The sequence below is a fragment of the Peromyscus maniculatus genome, chromosome 21 (assembly GCF_049852395.1).
Source record: "Peromyscus maniculatus bairdii isolate BWxNUB_F1_BW_parent chromosome 21, HU_Pman_BW_mat_3.1, whole genome shotgun sequence".
NCBI classification, from domain to species: Eukaryota; Metazoa; Chordata; class Mammalia; order Rodentia; family Cricetidae; genus Peromyscus; species Peromyscus maniculatus.
This window is the reverse complement of record NC_134872.1, coordinates 9,015,792-9,034,117: the sequence shown is the minus strand read 5'-3', so window position 1 is coordinate 9,034,117 and position 18,326 is coordinate 9,015,792. Positions and strand designations below refer to the sequence as shown.

At 45.8% G+C, this 18,326-nt stretch overlaps 1 protein-coding gene across 1 annotated transcript in view; it reads right to left on the bottom strand.

Moving 5' to 3' along the window:
* Positions 1 to 18,326, bottom strand: part of Dnah8 (dynein axonemal heavy chain 8) — a 252,302-nt gene that overhangs the window by 53,318 nt on the left and 180,658 nt on the right. The window contains exons 81-86 of the mRNA XM_076557534.1: positions 16,844 to 16,965; positions 13,452 to 13,570; positions 11,973 to 12,175; positions 8,782 to 8,855; positions 6,500 to 6,652; positions 5,547 to 5,702 (exon numbers count right to left, since the gene is read on the bottom strand). Coding sequence (XP_076413649.1) covers positions 5,547 to 5,702; positions 6,500 to 6,652; positions 8,782 to 8,855; positions 11,973 to 12,175; positions 13,452 to 13,570; positions 16,844 to 16,965 — 827 coding nt within the window. The remainder of the gene's footprint in view (positions 1 to 5,546; positions 5,703 to 6,499; positions 6,653 to 8,781; positions 8,856 to 11,972; positions 12,176 to 13,451; positions 13,571 to 16,843; positions 16,966 to 18,326) is intronic.

The window sequence follows — 18,326 nt, the reverse complement described above, 5'->3', positions numbered from 1 at the left end:
AGGGATCCATCCCCCTGACTCTGCTTTCCCCCAGGTCTGGGATGACAGATATGGGCTGCCACAGGCAGCATTTGACAGGAGTTCTGGGAATCTAAACTCAAGTCCTCATGGCAAGCACTTTGCAGAGTTCGTTTTTCCCCCTGAGGAATACACAAAACGGAACTACCTATGAAATATGGAAACATCCCGAGATCACTGGTGAGAGAATGCTCAACAGCTCTGCTAACGGTGCTGAAGCTCGCCCTGATTTTATGTGTGGCTCAATGCACTTCATTGGCTGTAGTTAACTATCAAACCTAGTAAAGTAGGGAAATGAAGTACCCAATAAAATGAAAGATACAGTCCACACTAGGCGATATGAATGTAATGATGAGAGGCTAAAAAATCACAAAGATGATCAGAGCCAGCAGGAGTCAATGATGGCGGGGGAATGGGAAAGAGAAGCATGCACCATGTTGCTTTAATTCTTCAGAAACATTTAAATAAGGATCTTCTAAATAAGCATGCTTGCCAAAGCAAGAACTTTTACGGGCACTGTTAATCTGAAAAAGGGTGTTGGGTCAAGACTTCACCCAGACAGAACAAAGCCCAGAAGACGCAAACATTTTCCTGAATGAAAACACGTTGGTGGTGGCATTTCCTGGGCTCTGGTGATATGACTATGTTTACTGAATGTTTAAATTACTTTAAAGGATGAGATTTAAAAAAAAAAAAAAAAAAGTTCACCTTTACAACTACCACTGCAGGACTCTGGAGATCCCAGAATCCTTCAGGGGCTTGTTATTCTGGACCAAGAGCAGAATGAACGTAGCAAAGAAACAGTAAAACCTCCATGGGTGAACCACTAGAAAGGTCTCAAGTGTTAGAAACTCCGTGGGCAAAACCCAAGGATGAGGAGAGGAATTCCCAAACATGAGAATGTTGTCCAAATGGCATCAGAAATGCAGTGGCTGTTTGGCTAGCATCGTTTTCAATTTTTGTTGTATATCAGAATCATATTGGAAATTCTTAAATGACAATCGAGTCTTCCCATCCTCCACGACTGGCTCCATCACCACCACCACCACCATCATCATCATCACCATCATCACCTTCACCATCACCATCAACATCTTAGCCACAAGCATTCCTTTGAGAATTTGCATCTCAAGCTGCCCTGTGTGCATCAGGACCCAGATATCTTTTACACTTAAGATTCCTATATATATATATTTATATTTATATTTATATATACGTATACATACATACACGTGTATGTTTGTGTGTGTGTGTGTGTGTGTGTGTGTGTGTGTGTGCGTGCACACACGCACGCATGCAGAGAGAGAGACAGAGAGAGAGGGCTCAGTAGTTACGAGCTCACACTGCTCTCCCAGGGAACCCCAGTTCAGTTCCCAGTACCCACTTAGTTAGCTCACAGCCTTCAGTAACTCCAGCTTCAAGACATCTGATGTCCTCTTCTGGCCTCCTCAGGCATCTGTACACCCGCATGCACACGCATGTGCACACACACACACACACACACACACACACACACACACACACCAAAAAACAAACAAACAAAAGCCTAAAAGCACACTTAGACATTTTTTTAAAGACAGATTCGCTAATTAAACCTCAAATCCACCAATCTGACCAGACCGAATGGTCAAGGGATGCAGAGATCTGTCTCTCTGCACCTCCCTTCCCCCTACTCTCCCCCTCCCCCCTCACTGTGTTGGGGTGGCAGACACATGTGGCCTTGCTCTGATTTTTCACATGAGTCTCCAGGATCAAACTCTGGGCTTATGCCTGGGTGGCAAGCACGTCATAGACTGAGCTCTCAATTTAAAAAATTATATTTTGTTTTATTCTCTCTCTCTCTCTCTCTCTCTCTCTCTCTCTCTCTCTCTCACTCACTCACTCACTCTCGTGTGTGTGTGTGTGTGTGTGTGTGTGTGTGTGTGTGTGTGTGTGTGTGTACATATCATGGCATAGCATAACTTTTGAGGGTAGAGGGCAGAGGACAACTTTCAGGAGTCAGTTCTTTCTTTCCATCATGTGCTCGAAGGACGGAATTCTGGTGGTCGGTCGGGGATAGCAGTGAGTCGGGGATAGCAGCGAGTGCCTTTACCTACTGGAGCCATCCTGCCAGCCAGACCCTCCATCTTTTTTTATACTGACATTCCATGATCAGCTTCCCAGCCCTGGAGTGAAAACACAGCTTTTTCTCTGTTTTAACCTAAACCTGCACCTTGTTCCCTGCAAGCACAGTTTGGCCCCTGACTGGATCATGGGCTTGGACTCTTCTGTTCGGCACTCAGACAATGTCCACTAAAACCGGGGGTTGGCACACTGACCATGTGGAAAAACCTCTCCCCACAGCCGCTCTCCAGGGTGAGCTCGGTGGCGGTAGAGTTGAGTCACTGTGACTGGGAACAGTCAGAAAACATCGTTATCTGTGAACGGGGGATCAAATAACAGGGTCAGGGCAGTATGTGAGCCAGAGCGTGATAAGGGGAACAGTCCTCAGATGAGACCAAGTAAAATGGGTCTCCGGAAAGCTGTAATTTACAAGTCAAAAGCCACGGAGGAACTTAGTAAAAAACACTACCCACTGAGCATGCTAGCCGATGGACATTCTCCTAGACGGGGGGGATAGAGGATACCCACCACCCTCTCTGGTGGCTGCACAGGACCCAGTGTGGTAGAGGCCATGAGCCAGGGGAAAGCAGCCATTCCTAGGGGTGGGGAGACTGTAGATTCCCTACTTCCTTGGGGGAGATGAAGGGACTTCTGTACTCCATATGGGTACGGCTGAGACTACACCTGCTAGGACATGGCCAAGGGCTCATTTTGTCTTTCTCAAGCCTCCAGGAAAGAGACACAGAAGAAGCCCCCTGAAGCCCCTGTGAAACCAAGGAATACCCTGTGTGAATTAAAGGCATGACATTTTCCAACACTGAGCTACACATAAAATAACAAGAGTTAAAAACAAAAAAACCCTATAAGTAGGTTTCTTAGTTACTATAAAATAATTAAATTACAACATAAGAATTGATAAAGAAAATGTGGTACATATACACAATGGAGTACTACTCAGCAGAGAAAAAACAATGAAAGCATGAGGATTGCAGGCAAATGGATGGAACTAGAAAATATCATCCTGAGTGAGGTAACCCAGACTCAGAAGGACAAACATGGTATGTACTCACTCATAAGTGGATACTAGATGTAAAGCAAAGGATAATCAGACTGCAACCCACAGCTCCATGGAGGCTAATAAGGAGGACCCTAGGGAGGATGCATGGATTGCCCAGTGATGGAGAAATGGATGAGATCTACATGAGCAAACTGGGGGTGAGGGGAGTAATGGAGGGCAAGGGATGGGGGATGAGAGCTTACGGGAGCGGAGAGGCACAAGCTGGAACAGGAACAGATTAGGAGAGCAAGGAAAGAGATGCCATGATAAATGAAGACACCATGGGAATAGGGAGAAGCAGAGTGCTAGGGAGTTCCCAGGAATCCACAAGGATGACTCCACCATAGACTACTGGCAATGGTCGAGAGGGTGCCGGAGCTGGCCTACCCTGGCTGAATACCCTAACTGTCATCATAGAACCCTCAACCAGTGACTGATGGAAGCAGATGCAGAGATCCATGGCCGGGTCCCAGGAGGAGCTCCAGGAGCCCCATCGATGAGAGAGAGGAGGGATTCTATGAGCAAGGGATATCGAGACCATGACTGGAAAAAGTACAGAGACAATTAGCCAAACTAGTGGAACCCCATGAACTGTGGACCAATGGCTGAGGAGCCTCCATGATACTGGACTATTCTCTCTGGATAAGCAAGACAATTGTTTAGCTTGAACTGTTTAGGGGCCCCCAGACAGTGGGATCATGACCTGTCCCTAGTGCATGAGCCAGCTTTTTGGAGCCTAGTGCCTATGGTGAGACACTTTGCACAGCCTTGGTGCAGGGAGGAGGGGATTGGACCTGCCTCAACTGAATGTACCAGGCTCTGCTGACTCCCCAAGGGAGACCTTGCCTTGGAGGAGGTGGGAATGGGGGGGGGTGTTGGGGGGAAAGGCTGGGGGACAGGAGGAGGGAGGACAGGGGAATCTTGGTTGGTATGTAAAATGAATAGAAAATCTCTTAAATGTATATATATATATATACATATATATATATATATGGAAAAGAAAGAAATAGAACATCCTGTAAGTAGGTTTCTTAGTATAAAATAATTAAATTACAACATAAGCAATTAATAATTAAAATAAGCAATTAGTAATAATTAACAGAAGTAATTAGTATGTGAAAGCCATCAGCACAGCCTGACAGGTTGGGGACTGTGGTTACCCCTTCCTCCCCCAGGTCAACTATTAAGAATTACAGCCAAGACACCCCAGATCTACCATGGATGATATAGGCTCTCTAAGACTCAATTGCCTTTTTTGTGTGTGTGTGTGTGTGTGTGTGTGTGTGTGTGTGTGTGTGTGTGCGCGTGCGTGCGCGCGCGCGTGTGTGTGTGTGTGTGTGTGTGTGTGTGTGTGTGTGTGTACATGAAAGCCAGGAAACAACCCCTCTGACTGGCCTGGAACTCACCAAGCAGTCTAGGCTGGCTAGCTGGTGAATGTCAAGGATCTGTTTGCCTCTGCCTCCCCAGCACCGAGACTACAAGCGTGTGCCACCACCACGCCCAGCTCTTTATACAAAGGTTCTGGGGGTTGAACTCAGGTCCTTACGTTGCAAGGCAAGCACTGGGCTGACTGAGCCATCTCCCCAGGGCAATCGCCTCCTTTTGAACGTGGTGGCAACCCTATCTTGAAAAGCAGTGGTTGTTACTATCCGAGAGGGTGTGGATCAAATTCTTGGCCAACCCGGGCACTTTCAAGACCAAGTTTGGCTCTTAATAATCTGTTGGTTCCTTGTACAAATATTTGCTGTGCTCCGTGTTATGGTGTGAGTAGGAAACGCCCCCCACAGGCTCATGTGTTGAAGGCCGAGTGTCCAGTTGGCAGTGCCATTTTTTGGAGGGGGTGGAAACCTCGGGGTTGGGTTGCAGGAAGTTGGTCCCTGAGGGTTTAGAATTTGAGGGGTATCTGGTCTGTGGCGGCATTCTGTCTCCTGGCCACCGCAGGGTGACCAACCTCTGCCACACGCTCTTGACACAAATGTGTCTTCCTTGTCTCGATGTCAAGTGCCCTGAGCCACCTGATTTAACCATCTGCAGCTGTGAACCAGAGTAAACCCCTCCCCCTTAAACTGCTTCCCGTGGGTAGGTCTCAGAGCAAGGAAAAAATGGCCAAGGCACTGTGACTATGCCCTCAGCATGCTGTGACCTCAGGAGGGTGAGTCGGCAGGATCAAAGGCGAGACCTCTGCACCCAAGAAGCTGGCCGCTGCACAGTGGAGGTGCAGGCGGAATCCGTGACAAACGCCAGATGGAGTGAACTGTCAGGGAGGAAGTGAGGGCTGGGAGGCTGGTGCCATCCTCCCAGGAACTTCTCCCATGGTGGCCACACCAACTCATTAGCGCCCCCTGGGGAACACCGCTCTCCGGGTTACCTGCACGGTGGAGTGCAGAAACGCCACTGTGTAGAGCATAGGTTTCCACATGGGTAAGTTACTGATGTCCAGAAGGTCTTGGTTGATCCCAGCGAATGTCCTTTTCAGGCCTGCCCGAACACCTTGGGGCGGCTCATTTGTGAACTTGAGAGAAGTCTGTTGGGAGAAGCAGTTGTGTTACTGCTACAAAGTACTGTAAAGAATGCAACTGAAATCATGGTACGGGGGCTGGAGAGGTGGCTCAGCGGTTAAGAACACTGGCTGCTCTTGCAGAGGACCCGGGTTCAGTTCCCAGCACCCATAAGGCAGCTTCCAACTGTCTCTATAACCCCAATCTTGAGGGATCTAGTGCCCTCGTCTGGTCCCCAAGGGCACTGCATGCATGTGGTACACATACATAAATACAGCCAAAACAACCATACACATTATCAATTATAATATACAATATAATGAATATAATATACAATATAATATACAATATAATGAATCAATTAATTAATAAAAGAAAAATCATAATATGTTAGGTAACAGCAACAACATGCTTGTAGCATAGAGTATGTGGGCTGAAACTCATCAGATTAAAAGCCAATTACATTTGATCGGTGAACAAATTAATATGGCCTTAGAATTCTTTTGTGGAAGTACTATATCAGCCTAATGACTCTGGTCAGGATTAATATACCCTGTTGTGTTCCCTCATTTAAAAGTTTTATGACATTTATTTATTCTTCGGGTGGCCCAGCAGATGCCACAGTGCACACATGGTGGTCAGAGGACACCTTTGTAGGAACCTGTTCTTGCCTTCTCCCGCATGGTTCTGAAGAGCAAACTCAGGCTGTCGAGCCTGGTGGCAAGCACCTTTATCTAAGGAGTCCTCTTGCCCTTCCCACCCACCCTTCAGTGCCGTCAATCATGAATCATGCTGTGGACTTGGTTAACTCTCAGTCACAAACCTGGAGTAATGTAATTGGAAATCGGTCGTGGGGCTCAGTGGTTATCCATACTCGGAAAGAGTCCTCCATGGATTCTGTGGTCAACAACGTCTCTAGCAATTCTTCCATGAATTCGAGACCAAGGTGACAATTTTGCAGTAATACCCAACCACCCTGTATCCAAAAACAAAGCAAAACAAAAAAAGAGTTCATATTTATTTTTTATATCTTGTGATTATTTTACCAAAACAAAATGCACCATTTCAAAAATAAGTTTGCTTACGGCATAATTGTTTTATTTTGAGCCTATATTTACTAATTTAAAAAAAGCTGCATGTTAATACCGTCATCTGTCCCTGGCCCAATTTGGTGACTTGAAGTCAAGTGGCTAACAAGTGACGATGTTGCATTTTGGCACCCCTGGCTCCTCAGAGATTAGAAATGAAAACTTGAGTGTGTGTGCCATCTAATGGTGAGGCTGGTAACTTGCACAGCCTTGCCTAATGTATGTCAGAATCCATGCAGCCTCAAACCACAAAGACAGCTTCACAGTCATCCATAAAAGAGCTTGTCACCTTCTGAAAGTCAGAGGTGATGTATGTGGTGGCCATTTGCTAACCAAGCTCTAAATTGTCGTCACTTTTCCCAGGACTCCTGAGAACATGATTTATTAAACTCCACCTAAACGGTTAAATAAAGCAGTTTTTAACAGTCAGTCAGTCAGTCAGAAACAATCACTCCCCCTATGAAAACAAGACCAGCCACTCACTTGCTGGGTCAGTGCCTGGCTCTACTGTTCAGGCTGGCCTTGAACTCATCATGTAGCGTAGGCTAGCCTTGAACTCTCTTTCTCCTGACCTCCAAGTACTGAAATTACAGGTACGCTTCACCATGCCCAGTACGTCCACATTTTAATATTTAGATGTAACTACTATGGTAGACTAGATAACTGCATCTATATACTGTCAAATGCAGTAGTGCGTGATAATGTATTTAAAACGTGCCTTCAACTGAGAGGAAAAAATCTGAGTCGGGCTGGCTCATGCATGGATGCACTGGGCTCATAGTGAGTTCTCTAGGAGAAGATGGAACTCAGCACCATGGACCCACTACTTCCTGGTCCTTTACTCGGTATTCAACAACATCAGATGTGTTTGAAATCTGGAGTTTCTCAAGGTCATAGTACGGCCACACTTGTATTTGTTATTTTTTTTTCTTTCTGATAATGCCATTGTGAGAAACAGATATGGAAGTGACAATAACTATCACCCCAAAGAAGTTGAAAGTAAATTTAATATTTAAATTAAAAGTTTTCCCATTCACTGAAACTACAAAACGGATCACTCTTGCCCAAAGTAGAACAGACAAATCACCCAAAGGGGTGGAAGACTTGACTCAAGTAGAAATAATTGCACATCATTGCCTTGATATATAAATTAAATATAATTTATTATTGAATTTAATTAGGTGATAAAGATTAAGGCTTAGGGCACTTGAGAATTAATGACCAGCTTGAAATTTTGATGAGCTAAGTAGAGCTTTGGACCATTAACCCTCACTGGTCATTAATTCCCAGGGGAAAGCCATGACAAAGTCGCCACAGACATGATGAGACCAAACACTTAAAAACAAACCGAGATTTTTGTCTTACTTTTATAAATTATGCCCTTTCTTATTATAGCTGAGATGGCTATCCGCAAAGCATTTCTAGAAAGTTAACGATCTGTGTATTTATTAGGCACAATGCCAACCACTTCTCAACATTCCACTTCAATAAAAATCATCATCAATATTTAAACAGAAAGTCCTCAACTATTTCTTATTTGCCCACAACGATCCATTAATGAAAAGTGAAAGCCCGCCTTTAACTGAAAATTGAAATTTAACTGTCCTGATTTGTCCCTTTATTAATAGTGATCATGAAATTCCAAAATGGCTGGAGTTGTAACCTTAGGAAACAGATGTTGTGCCTTCCAGATTGTAAATAGATGGATGGATGGATGGATGGATGGATGGGTAGATGGATGGAATGAAACAGAAAAACAAAGGTGAACATGGACCCTAGAAAACAGCAAGCTTGAAAAGGACATAGAAAACAGTCCTTTCCATAGAGCTCTAAGGAGGAAACTGCCTTGAGATGTAAGGTTCACAGACAACCAAAGGTCTGACTATGCATCAACAAGAATGGGAAAAGAACATCAGAGGAAGGAAGCCTCCAATCACCATGGCTTTCCAAGGTAGACCAGATGGACGGAAGAATTGGAGCACTTAGGTCAAAATGGTGATGGCTCCTGGTTGCATACCTGTTGCATGGACATCTGAATCAACTTTCGAGCATGCACTTCTTGTCCTTGTCCCATTGAGATAGTTCTACATTCTGCAACACAAGAAGCTCACAATGACAAGATGTCAATTTTACCACGGTCTCCCTCCCTCCTTTCCTCTCAGAAGGACCTGGCTTTCCATGGTGCTGACCAGAAAATGTGCTGCACAAAGAAATGAAGACACCAAAACCAGAGGGAGGGTGGGATATGACAGCAAAAGACACAGGTTGGACTCCAAAAGAGTGTACATGCATGTATGCATGTGTTTATGTGTGCATATGTAAGCACATGCTCCTGTGTGTGTGTGTGTGTGTGTGTGTGTGTGTGTGTGTGTGTGTATGTCTGTGTCTAATTGGGGGTCTTTCATTTTGCTCACTTGATTTGTTTACTTGCTTTTAGCCAGCTGCATACTGATTAAATTATTGCCATTTGATAAAGCTTTAAAAATTTAGGAGTGTTCATTTCCAATTACTGTTTTTTCTTTTCGAGCTTTTGTGGCTATTCTTGTCCATCTATGCTTCTGATGATCTAATATCTTCCTGGGATCCAATTAGGGGAAAATGATGTTTGAATTTCAATTAGACTTACACTCAATTTATAGACTAATCTATAAAATATTGACACCTTTACAATATTGAATTCTTATGCTGGGAATCAGTTTTAATTCTATTTGAATTAACTTTCTATGTCACTGAGAAAGTTTTATATTTTTCCTTAAATGGGTATTTTTAAAAATGACCCATTTCATCTTTATTGCTAAGTTAATGGAATTTTTTACATTTTATTTTTACAAGAAAGCACAATTGATTTTTTTAAAAAAATATTTATGTTGTGAGTAGTCACCTTACTGAACTGTTCTATTAAGTAGGATAATTTTCAGTTGATTCATTTGTGGTTTTAAGCAAGACGATTACATTGTCTGAGAGTAATGGCGGCATTTTTGGTCCCTCCTTTTCAGTAGTTACATCTTTTATTTATGATCCTCACAATACGTTAGCTATATCTTCCGCAAGGACGTTTAATCACCGTGGCAGTGGGCAGACATCTTTGTCTCGAGTCTGACTTTAATGGGCACGTCTCAGTTGTTCACCAGCGAGTCTGGGGCTGATGTCTGCGGCACATCTATCACTTCATAGGGCAGTCTGCTCCTGACTTTGCAAAGTCAAATACGGATGTTGAACTTTTTAAAAAATGATCTTACTATCTTTAGTGTGTCCGTCCGTCTGCCTGGCTGACTCGGTGTGTGTGTGTGTGTGTGTGTGTGTGTGTGTGTGTGTACTCGCGCATGTGCATATGTATGCCTTGGCCTAAGTGTGGAGGTCAGAGGACAACTTGCTAGAGTTGGTTGTCACCTTCCACCTTTATATGAGTTCTGGGAATTGAACTCAGATCACCAGTCTTGGCAGCAGACACCTTTTCCAGCTGAGCCCTCTCCCTGACCATAAAATGCTTTCTAATCTTTATAAAGAAAAGGCATCAACTCTGTAAGTACTGCTATAGTGACTTTATATACCAATGCCAACAACACCCAGGTTCCCTGAGTGTGTGGATATAGGACAGTGCAAGCCTGTTACCACGTCCCCATCCTTGAGTCCCACGGACTTCATCACTGCTGCCATGCTTAGGCGCTACAATTCTTTGTCCGGGCTCCCCTCCCTGGGATAATATTCTTTCTGTCTCCAATTGGTAATGAAAAAGATATATCTAATATCAGGAATATGGTGCTCCTTTATAGGGGGTCAGGGCTAGAGAGATGGCTCAGAGGCTTAACTTGCTAACTTGCTACTCTCAGAGAGGACCCAAGTTCAGTCCCCAGCCCCCACAACAGGCAGTTCACAACTGCCTGTAAGTCCAGCTCCAGGGAATTCAACACCTTCTTCCAGCCTCTGTGGGTACCCACATTCACACACACACACACACACACACACACACACACACATCTACACACAGACACACATGGACACACAATTAAAAATAAGATCTTAAAGAACACGGTGCTTTCTCCAGAATCTGTGCAGCTATGAACCTATGAGCCATCATTTATTCCTACAGAATGTGGCTACAGTTGTTGCACATCCTGTTCAGTTCTGTTCACATCTGTCTTCTCCAGCTGTTTTCTGTTTATCCCCAAACCTCTGAGTGACTCATTACTGACTTGTTATTGAACGAAAGCGTGAACAAATGAATCCCTGGTCATCAGACATTACAGTAATGGTTCCAGTTTTTCAGTTGGTGACAAAATATGCTTCGGTGTCGTTTTATATAAACATGGCAGCAGCAGACAATTGCTCCCCTCATTGCTCTTGCTACCTGCTGGCCGACAGTATGGCCATCTGCTGATAAAACAATCTGTGATAGATATAGCTTTATTCCTTGGCTGCTCAAAGACACCTGTGTCTCCGGTACAGATGAATAAAAAGAAAGGGAGAAAGCTCAATTTTTAAGTATAGCTTTGTTTCATACACAATTTCCTTTTTCTCTTTCTTTCTTTTTTAGACAGGGTCACAGTATGTAACCCTGGCTGGCCTGAGACTCACTGTGGTGATATTTTATTTGTATGTTAATAAATAAAGTTTGTCTGGAGATCAGAAGAAATAGCAAGCCATTTTAAGTAAACTCAAAAGTCAGGCAGTGGTAGCACACGCCCTTAATCTGATCACTTGGCAGTCAGGGTCTCTGTGTGTTCAAGGCCACACTAGGGAACACAGCCAAGCATGGTGACACATGCCTTTAATCCCAGTACCAACCAGAGACCTGGAGGTCTGTACAGACAGGCAGTGACAAGGAAGTGAGGTAGCTGAACTAAGAGCCAATGAGAGGGCAGAACAGCAAGGCAATAAAGGTGCGGGTAGACAGGAAGTAGCACTTTGGAAGCTGCGGCATGGTGAGGTAAGGTTGGCTGGTAGCTATTCCTACTTCCCTGATCTCTGAGACTTTCACCCCTATATTTGGCTCCGTGTTTTTTATTTAATAAGACCACTTAGAAATTTGTCTACAACTCACTCTGTAGACCAGGCTGGCCTTGAACTCATAGATATCTGCCTGCCTCTGCCTTCTGAGTGCCAGGTTAAAGATGTACACCACCAAGCCTGGCCACAGATACTTCTCTAAGAATCACCTATGAACGGTGATATTCAGAGCAAACACAGGTGTGCTGTTAAATTTCATACCTAGCTTCAGTTTTTTGGCCAGTGCATCAATCTGGATGGTGGGGTCAGAGCCCATGGACAGGAAACAAATCAGAGGCGTGTGTGTATCACTCTCTTCCCACGTCTTCTCCAGATTCAGGATAACTGGTTCTGTGTACTTCTCCTCGAGAGAGTCGGCGATGTATTTTCTTGCTTGGAAAACGGTGCGGTCTGGGCACCATGATCTTGAAATGAATTTAAAAAATTAGAAGAATAAGTTCAACATGCTCTCCCTCTGTCTCTATCTAATTCTGAAGGTTCCAATGTCCCACATTTAATTAACAAAGGGATAGCAAGCGAATCCTCCCTTCCACCGGGCTGTGTGAGAGGGGCGGCAAGCTTTGCCATCCCTGGATGAGCACAGATTTAATTGTGTGAGGTTTTGGTGCCAGGCACTGGCAGGGAGCAGGATAGAGTCAGAAACAACAGAGTGTCCTCTGCCAGCCTCAGTCCGTGGTGGAGGCTGACCTGCCACGGACTCTGAAGCTCTGCTGTCTTCAGCGGGGATGGAGGTGCCCAAGAGGCCAGAAGTAAGCTCTCAGCAAGCATCTGTGTTCCAGCCATCTGTGTGTCACACACCCTGACAGACTCAGCACACACAGACACAGCGAATAAATAAATGCCAGACAGCTGATCATTTAGATTCGAGGTGCTGTCTCTCAAACAGATTCTCACTTATCAGTTAATAACACTGCTCGTGTGACATGGGTCCAGTTTTAAAACGACGGGCAAAAGACAAATGTGCTTATTTCAATGAAAACAAGTAACCCTTTCATACTCTGCTGAGCAGGAAGTCACCACTGCGGCCACTCTGACCACCCTCATGGGTGACAACAGCCAGAAAACAGCATTTCCAATGGCAAGCTCTGGTGTGCTACATTGGGAAACATAAAACGTCCCTAAATAATCCACCTCTGTAATTCATATTCTGTGTGTGCGCGCGCATGTGCGTGTGTGCGTGTGTGCGTGTGTGTGTGTGTGTGTGTGTATTTGTATGTGTGTGTGCGTGTGCTTGTGCACAAACCACAGCAAGAGTGTGGAGATCGGAGGATAACTCGCTGGAGTCGATTCTCTCCTTCCACAGTGGGGTCCAGGGGATCAAACTCAGCTGTCAGGCTTGGCAGCAAGCCTTCCTACCCACTGAGCCCTCTCACCAGCCCAAGTTCCATCTTTTTTTTTCCCCCACAGAGATAAATTCAATAATGAATGATTCACCCAAGATCAAATGGACAAAGGAGACATAAAAACAGCTTCTTGCCTGTGTTCACTAAAAAGCACGACTGTTACTATATTGTTGAAATAGAGCTCTTCCCTGCTGTCATTCATTGTAAAGGAACTGCGGGGCTGCTTCCCCACGCAACACACAGAACAGTGGGGACGCCATGATGCTGACCGCGGAGGTCAGACCTGGGACGAGGGACAGTGAGTGATGCTTCCAGGTCTTGCTGGCTCTGTGCTCACCTGATGAGCAGGAGCTTGCGGCAGGTATCCAGGGAATCGTTATATCCATCAGGGATGATCTCCTCCTCCGGGGCGTCTTTGTCAAACCAGCTCTTCCACCCCTTCTCATTCCGAGATATCTACGAGTAAAAGCCAATAAGCCAGCCACAAGACTGCGTGAGAGAGACCGGAATATGCCAGACCTCCCAAAGGACCCCAGAGAGCCGCTCTTCCCGGCTCTTCCCTTACAAAGCACAACAACCCACTACTGTTTACAATGGCCTGAAGAACAGATACAGTGTAACTACGGCGTTCAGTTTTGTTAATTGCCTTCCTGGGCTGTTCCCTACGGTTAGAACAATGTATCAATGGCACAATGGTTAGCAAGGATGGCAACAGACCAAGGCTTCTCAATCATGACACTTAGTGACACTCGGGGATGGACATTTTTATAAAGTGCAGGGCTGTCCTGGGCATGGTAGTGTGACCACACTGGCAGATAGACACTTTGTGTCCCTCCCTATGGTTAACATATTCAAACCATAGGACCCTAGAAATTAGAATTTCACTCTGGAACCTCATGCTCAGAGATGGGAGGGCTGAGGTCCCAGAAGCAGCCAGAGGAATGAATGTGCCTCACGGAGAATGATTGACAACTTGTTAGGCCACCTTGCAGCAGAGACCGGAGATGACACAGTGGTGGAGTCAGTGACGGGCAAGATGACACTGTGAGCTAGCCTGCTTACACTGTGAGCTAGCCTGCTCACTCAAGCACACCTTTTGTCGTCAACGGTTTAAACCTGAACCCTCTATCACACCCCTAAAGACAGACTGGGAGCAGGGAGTCATCAGATCTCTTTGTCCCTCTTCCCAATGTGGCTACAGTGAATCTCATTTTTCTGCTTTTCAGTATTAACTCGTCTCTTTAATTGGCTTACTGGGGCAGGCGGCTGAGCCTGTGAGTACAGGCTCTAACCCTAATCGATTTGGAAACAGTAAGCATGCTTCGGAGCATCTCCGGCCTCTACCCACTAGATGCCAGTAGCATCCTTGCCTTTGAGTTGGAATAATCAAAATTGTCTCCAGACACCACCACATACCCTGCTGGGGGTGGCACAAAATGACCCTCCACTGAGAACCACGGATGTGGACCAATTCCCCCGAATGCTGATCTCTATTTAAAAATAGCAAGAGAAGCCAAAAATCCAAACTTTTATTTTCCTAGAGAGACCTTAAAGCTGAGAGCGGGTGAAGTCTCTCGGAGTGGGTCTCAAGTATCTGCTCATCGGGATGCATGCAGCGGACCTAGGGGGTTCAGAAGCATTAAAAGGTGCCCCTGCTGCCCAAGAGCCATTGAGTCTAATTATAAACCCTGCACTGCTGAGCCTGTCCCATAATCCTCAGCAACGGCCAGGCTGGGGTCCTCAGAAGATGGTTTGTCAGCACTTTTGAGAAACCTATGGTGAGCATTAAAGCAGACGGCAGAAGTTCACATCTCAGATCCTATGTGCCAGGCCTACGGACTGAACTTTTTCTTAGATATTCTCTCTCTCTCTCTCTCTCTCTCTCTCTCTCTCTCTCTCTCTCTCCCCCTCTCCCTCTCCCTCTCCCTCTCCTTCTCCCTCTCCCTCACCTCCCCCCATGGTATACATGTATGTGGTTTGTGAATCTGAGCCCCTCAGCAGGCACAAGTCCTTATCAGGTGACTTCCTCCATCACTCTCCATCTCTCTTTTTGAGGCAGGGTCCCTCACTGAACCCGGAACTCACCCTTTCAGCGGGCCTGGCTGGCCTGCCGGCCATAGTGGTCCTGCTGTCCCTGCTTCCCAAGCACCGGGATTGTGGACACAGCACCAAGTCTCCGGGGCTTTTTGTTTGTTTGTTTGTTTGGGGGGCTTTGTTTTTTAAACGTAGGTCCCGAGGGTCTGATGGCAGGTCCCCTTGTGTGCGTGGTGAGCACGTCACTGACTGCGCTATCTGCCCAGCCTCTGGTTTCTACCCTTCTTATTTGGGGCCCAGAGAGGTGGAAAACCACTCAAAGCTGTGCATTCGGTGAGACTCACAGTAGAGGACGCGGCAGAGAGTGGGTTGCTAACCAGACTCGATTAACTCTGCCATTCAATTGCTTCAGCCTTGCCCCTGGGGCGGCATGAGATAAGGGAGGGGTTCTGAAGTGCATCTAAAGGGCCCCCTGAAGACCGCAGTGGCTTGTTGCGCTTCCACCTTATTCCCAGGGGTAGATCAAACCCAGAGGTCCTAGATATGGCTAGAATCTCTATCCAGTTTACTCTGGGGACTCTGTATTTGCCCTGAGGCTGCCAGGCCCACCAGGCATCTGCCTGGGGTTCCGAACTCTGGTTTTCCTGCTTGCGTGACAAGCGCTTTAACCACTGAGCCATCACTCCAGGTCACTTCAGGTCTGCACCAATAAGCTAATTTGATATTTTGTAAAAGTACACCATCCTCTTGATTTGACTCCAACTCGAATTTGCACCAATGACTTCATTGAAACAAGAGCATTGATACAATGGAAGGGTCCACTCACCCAGTCCTTGTATATCTGGGTGTAACTCAAGCAGGAATAGAGAAAGAACCCTTGGGGGCTGGGGCAAGGGAATAGGCCGGAAGGGATGGGGCTGGTAAAGCACCTGCCCAGCTATCCACGAGGACCGTGGTTGCATGTGCTTGTAATGTCAACACCAGGTAAGCAGAGACAGTAGATCCCTGGGACTACTTGGTGAGTAAGACAGACGGAGCCAGAGGAACAACACCCAAGGTTAACCTCTGGCTCCTACATGCATGTGCCCACATGTGCATGCATAGTTGAGCGCACACACACAAACCCTCTGTCCACCATGTAGGAGGAAGGTTTGTTCCCAATGCCTGTGAAAAGCTCCCTTTGAAGTCCGTCCATCCACACCCCACCTCCGCAGCCCAGGAGGCCAGTCTTGTCTTTCATTCTGTGGTTCTCAGCCTGTGAGTCAAGACCCCTTTAGGGATTGAATCCCTTTCACAAGGATCACTAAGACCATCAGAAAACACAGGTATTTACATTATGATTCATAACAGCAAATGAAGTAACAATGAAAATAACTTTAAGGTTGGGGGACACCATGACCCGAGGAACTGTATTAAAGGGTCGCAGTGTTAGGAAAGTTGAGAACCACTGACTTAATCTTTGTTTTGCTTTCAAGACAGGGTCTCACTATGTCAGTCAGAATGGCCTGAACAACTGGTTCCCCTGCCTCAGTCTCCGGTGAACTGGGATTGTAGGTGGGTCCCACCACACCCATCTAAATCCACACTTTATTTGCTGTTCCTCTGGGGATAGAAACTGTCACTAGGAGGCCCTGGTTGAACAAGCTACTGTGTTTTGATCTGCAGACCTGTTTTTATTCATCCCCCTTCCTTTACCTGGTTCATAATTTCTGCAAACTGGGGGAGCTTGCTGAGCTCCACAAGGTTCAGCCACGTCATGTCCAGGATCCAGCGGAAGGGTTTGGGAGGACACGCCTTCAGGTCCAGAGCGGCACCACCTGGGGAGACATGCAAGACATGTCAATCACGCCAGCCTGCTATTCACTTTTAGAAATTTATTTCCCCAGTAACATAAGTGAGATACCAATGAGCTCTTCTTGAATGGGTGTGGTGGTTTACATTTTTATTTAGCCACCTGAGAGTTGTAAAATTTTTGCCAAGGGATAGGATGACCTTTCTTTGTGTGACTTTTATAATTGTCTTTTAGTCCCCATCACTCCTCCAGTTCCACACTCAATAATATTTCCCACCAGGCTAAATAGATGGTTAGCTAAACAGACAGACAGAGGGAGGAAATTAAAGGGAGTGGAAGAGGGAGGAAGATCATAGTTATGTTTCTTTCTAGTGGCAATGTGAAATCATTCATTCATTCACTCATTCATTCATGATCTGGGCACTGAAGAGAAGGGGAAGCAAGGACAGCTTACAGATAAGCAAAGACTTAAAAGAATATGAAGAGGGTTCAACAGTGCTGTCATGGAGCCTGTAGGTTGCCAAAGAATGTGAGTGCACCACAGCAGGCCATGTTTAAAACCGAATCACCATGCTGGGCGGTGGTGGCGCACACCTTTAATCCCAGCACTCGGGAGGCAGAGCCAGGCGTATCTCTGTGAGTTTGAGGCCAGCCTGGTCTACAGAGCAAGATCCAGGACAGGCACCAAAACAACACGGAGAAACCCTGTCTCGAAAAACAAAAACAACAACAACAAAAACAAATCACCAGTCAAAGGGAGCATACACAAGATGGGCATTCTTAAGCAAAATAGAAGATTGTCTTTATAGTTTTGAAAGTTCTTGGCTGGATGTTCTTAGTGACATTGTCTTGTAACTGAAGCTCCACTATTATTAAGTCAGATGCATGCAAAAGAGTGATTCTTACACTAGCTTGGTAAGTGTGTGTGAATGGGGCACACATATGCACAACTGCTCACTCAGGCCAAACAGGCCAAAGGGAGGCATCAGACCCCCTGGAGCTGGAGCTACAGGCAGTCATGAGCTACCCAACAACCTTGAGTATCATTCTCTCTCTCTCTCTCTCTCTCTCTCTCTCTCTCTCTCTCTCTCTCTCTCATTTTCTCATCTGTCAGATGAGAGTAACAAAATAATGGAATAGCAGGACTCTACCATGTGGCTGCTGTGAGGTTACAAAAAAACTATGTCATCATTAGTGATTATTTTGACATTTAATTTGTATCCTCCTCATATTTTCTAAGGCTCGGGTCCTATGAGCAGCTTATGAGAACCCCCGGGGTTCTATGGCAAAAACAAAGATACTATCTTTCTAGAATAAACCGGCAAGGAAACAGGGCTGCCCGTTGATCTATAGCGTAGGTTTGCCCCCGGTATCCATTTTCCAAAG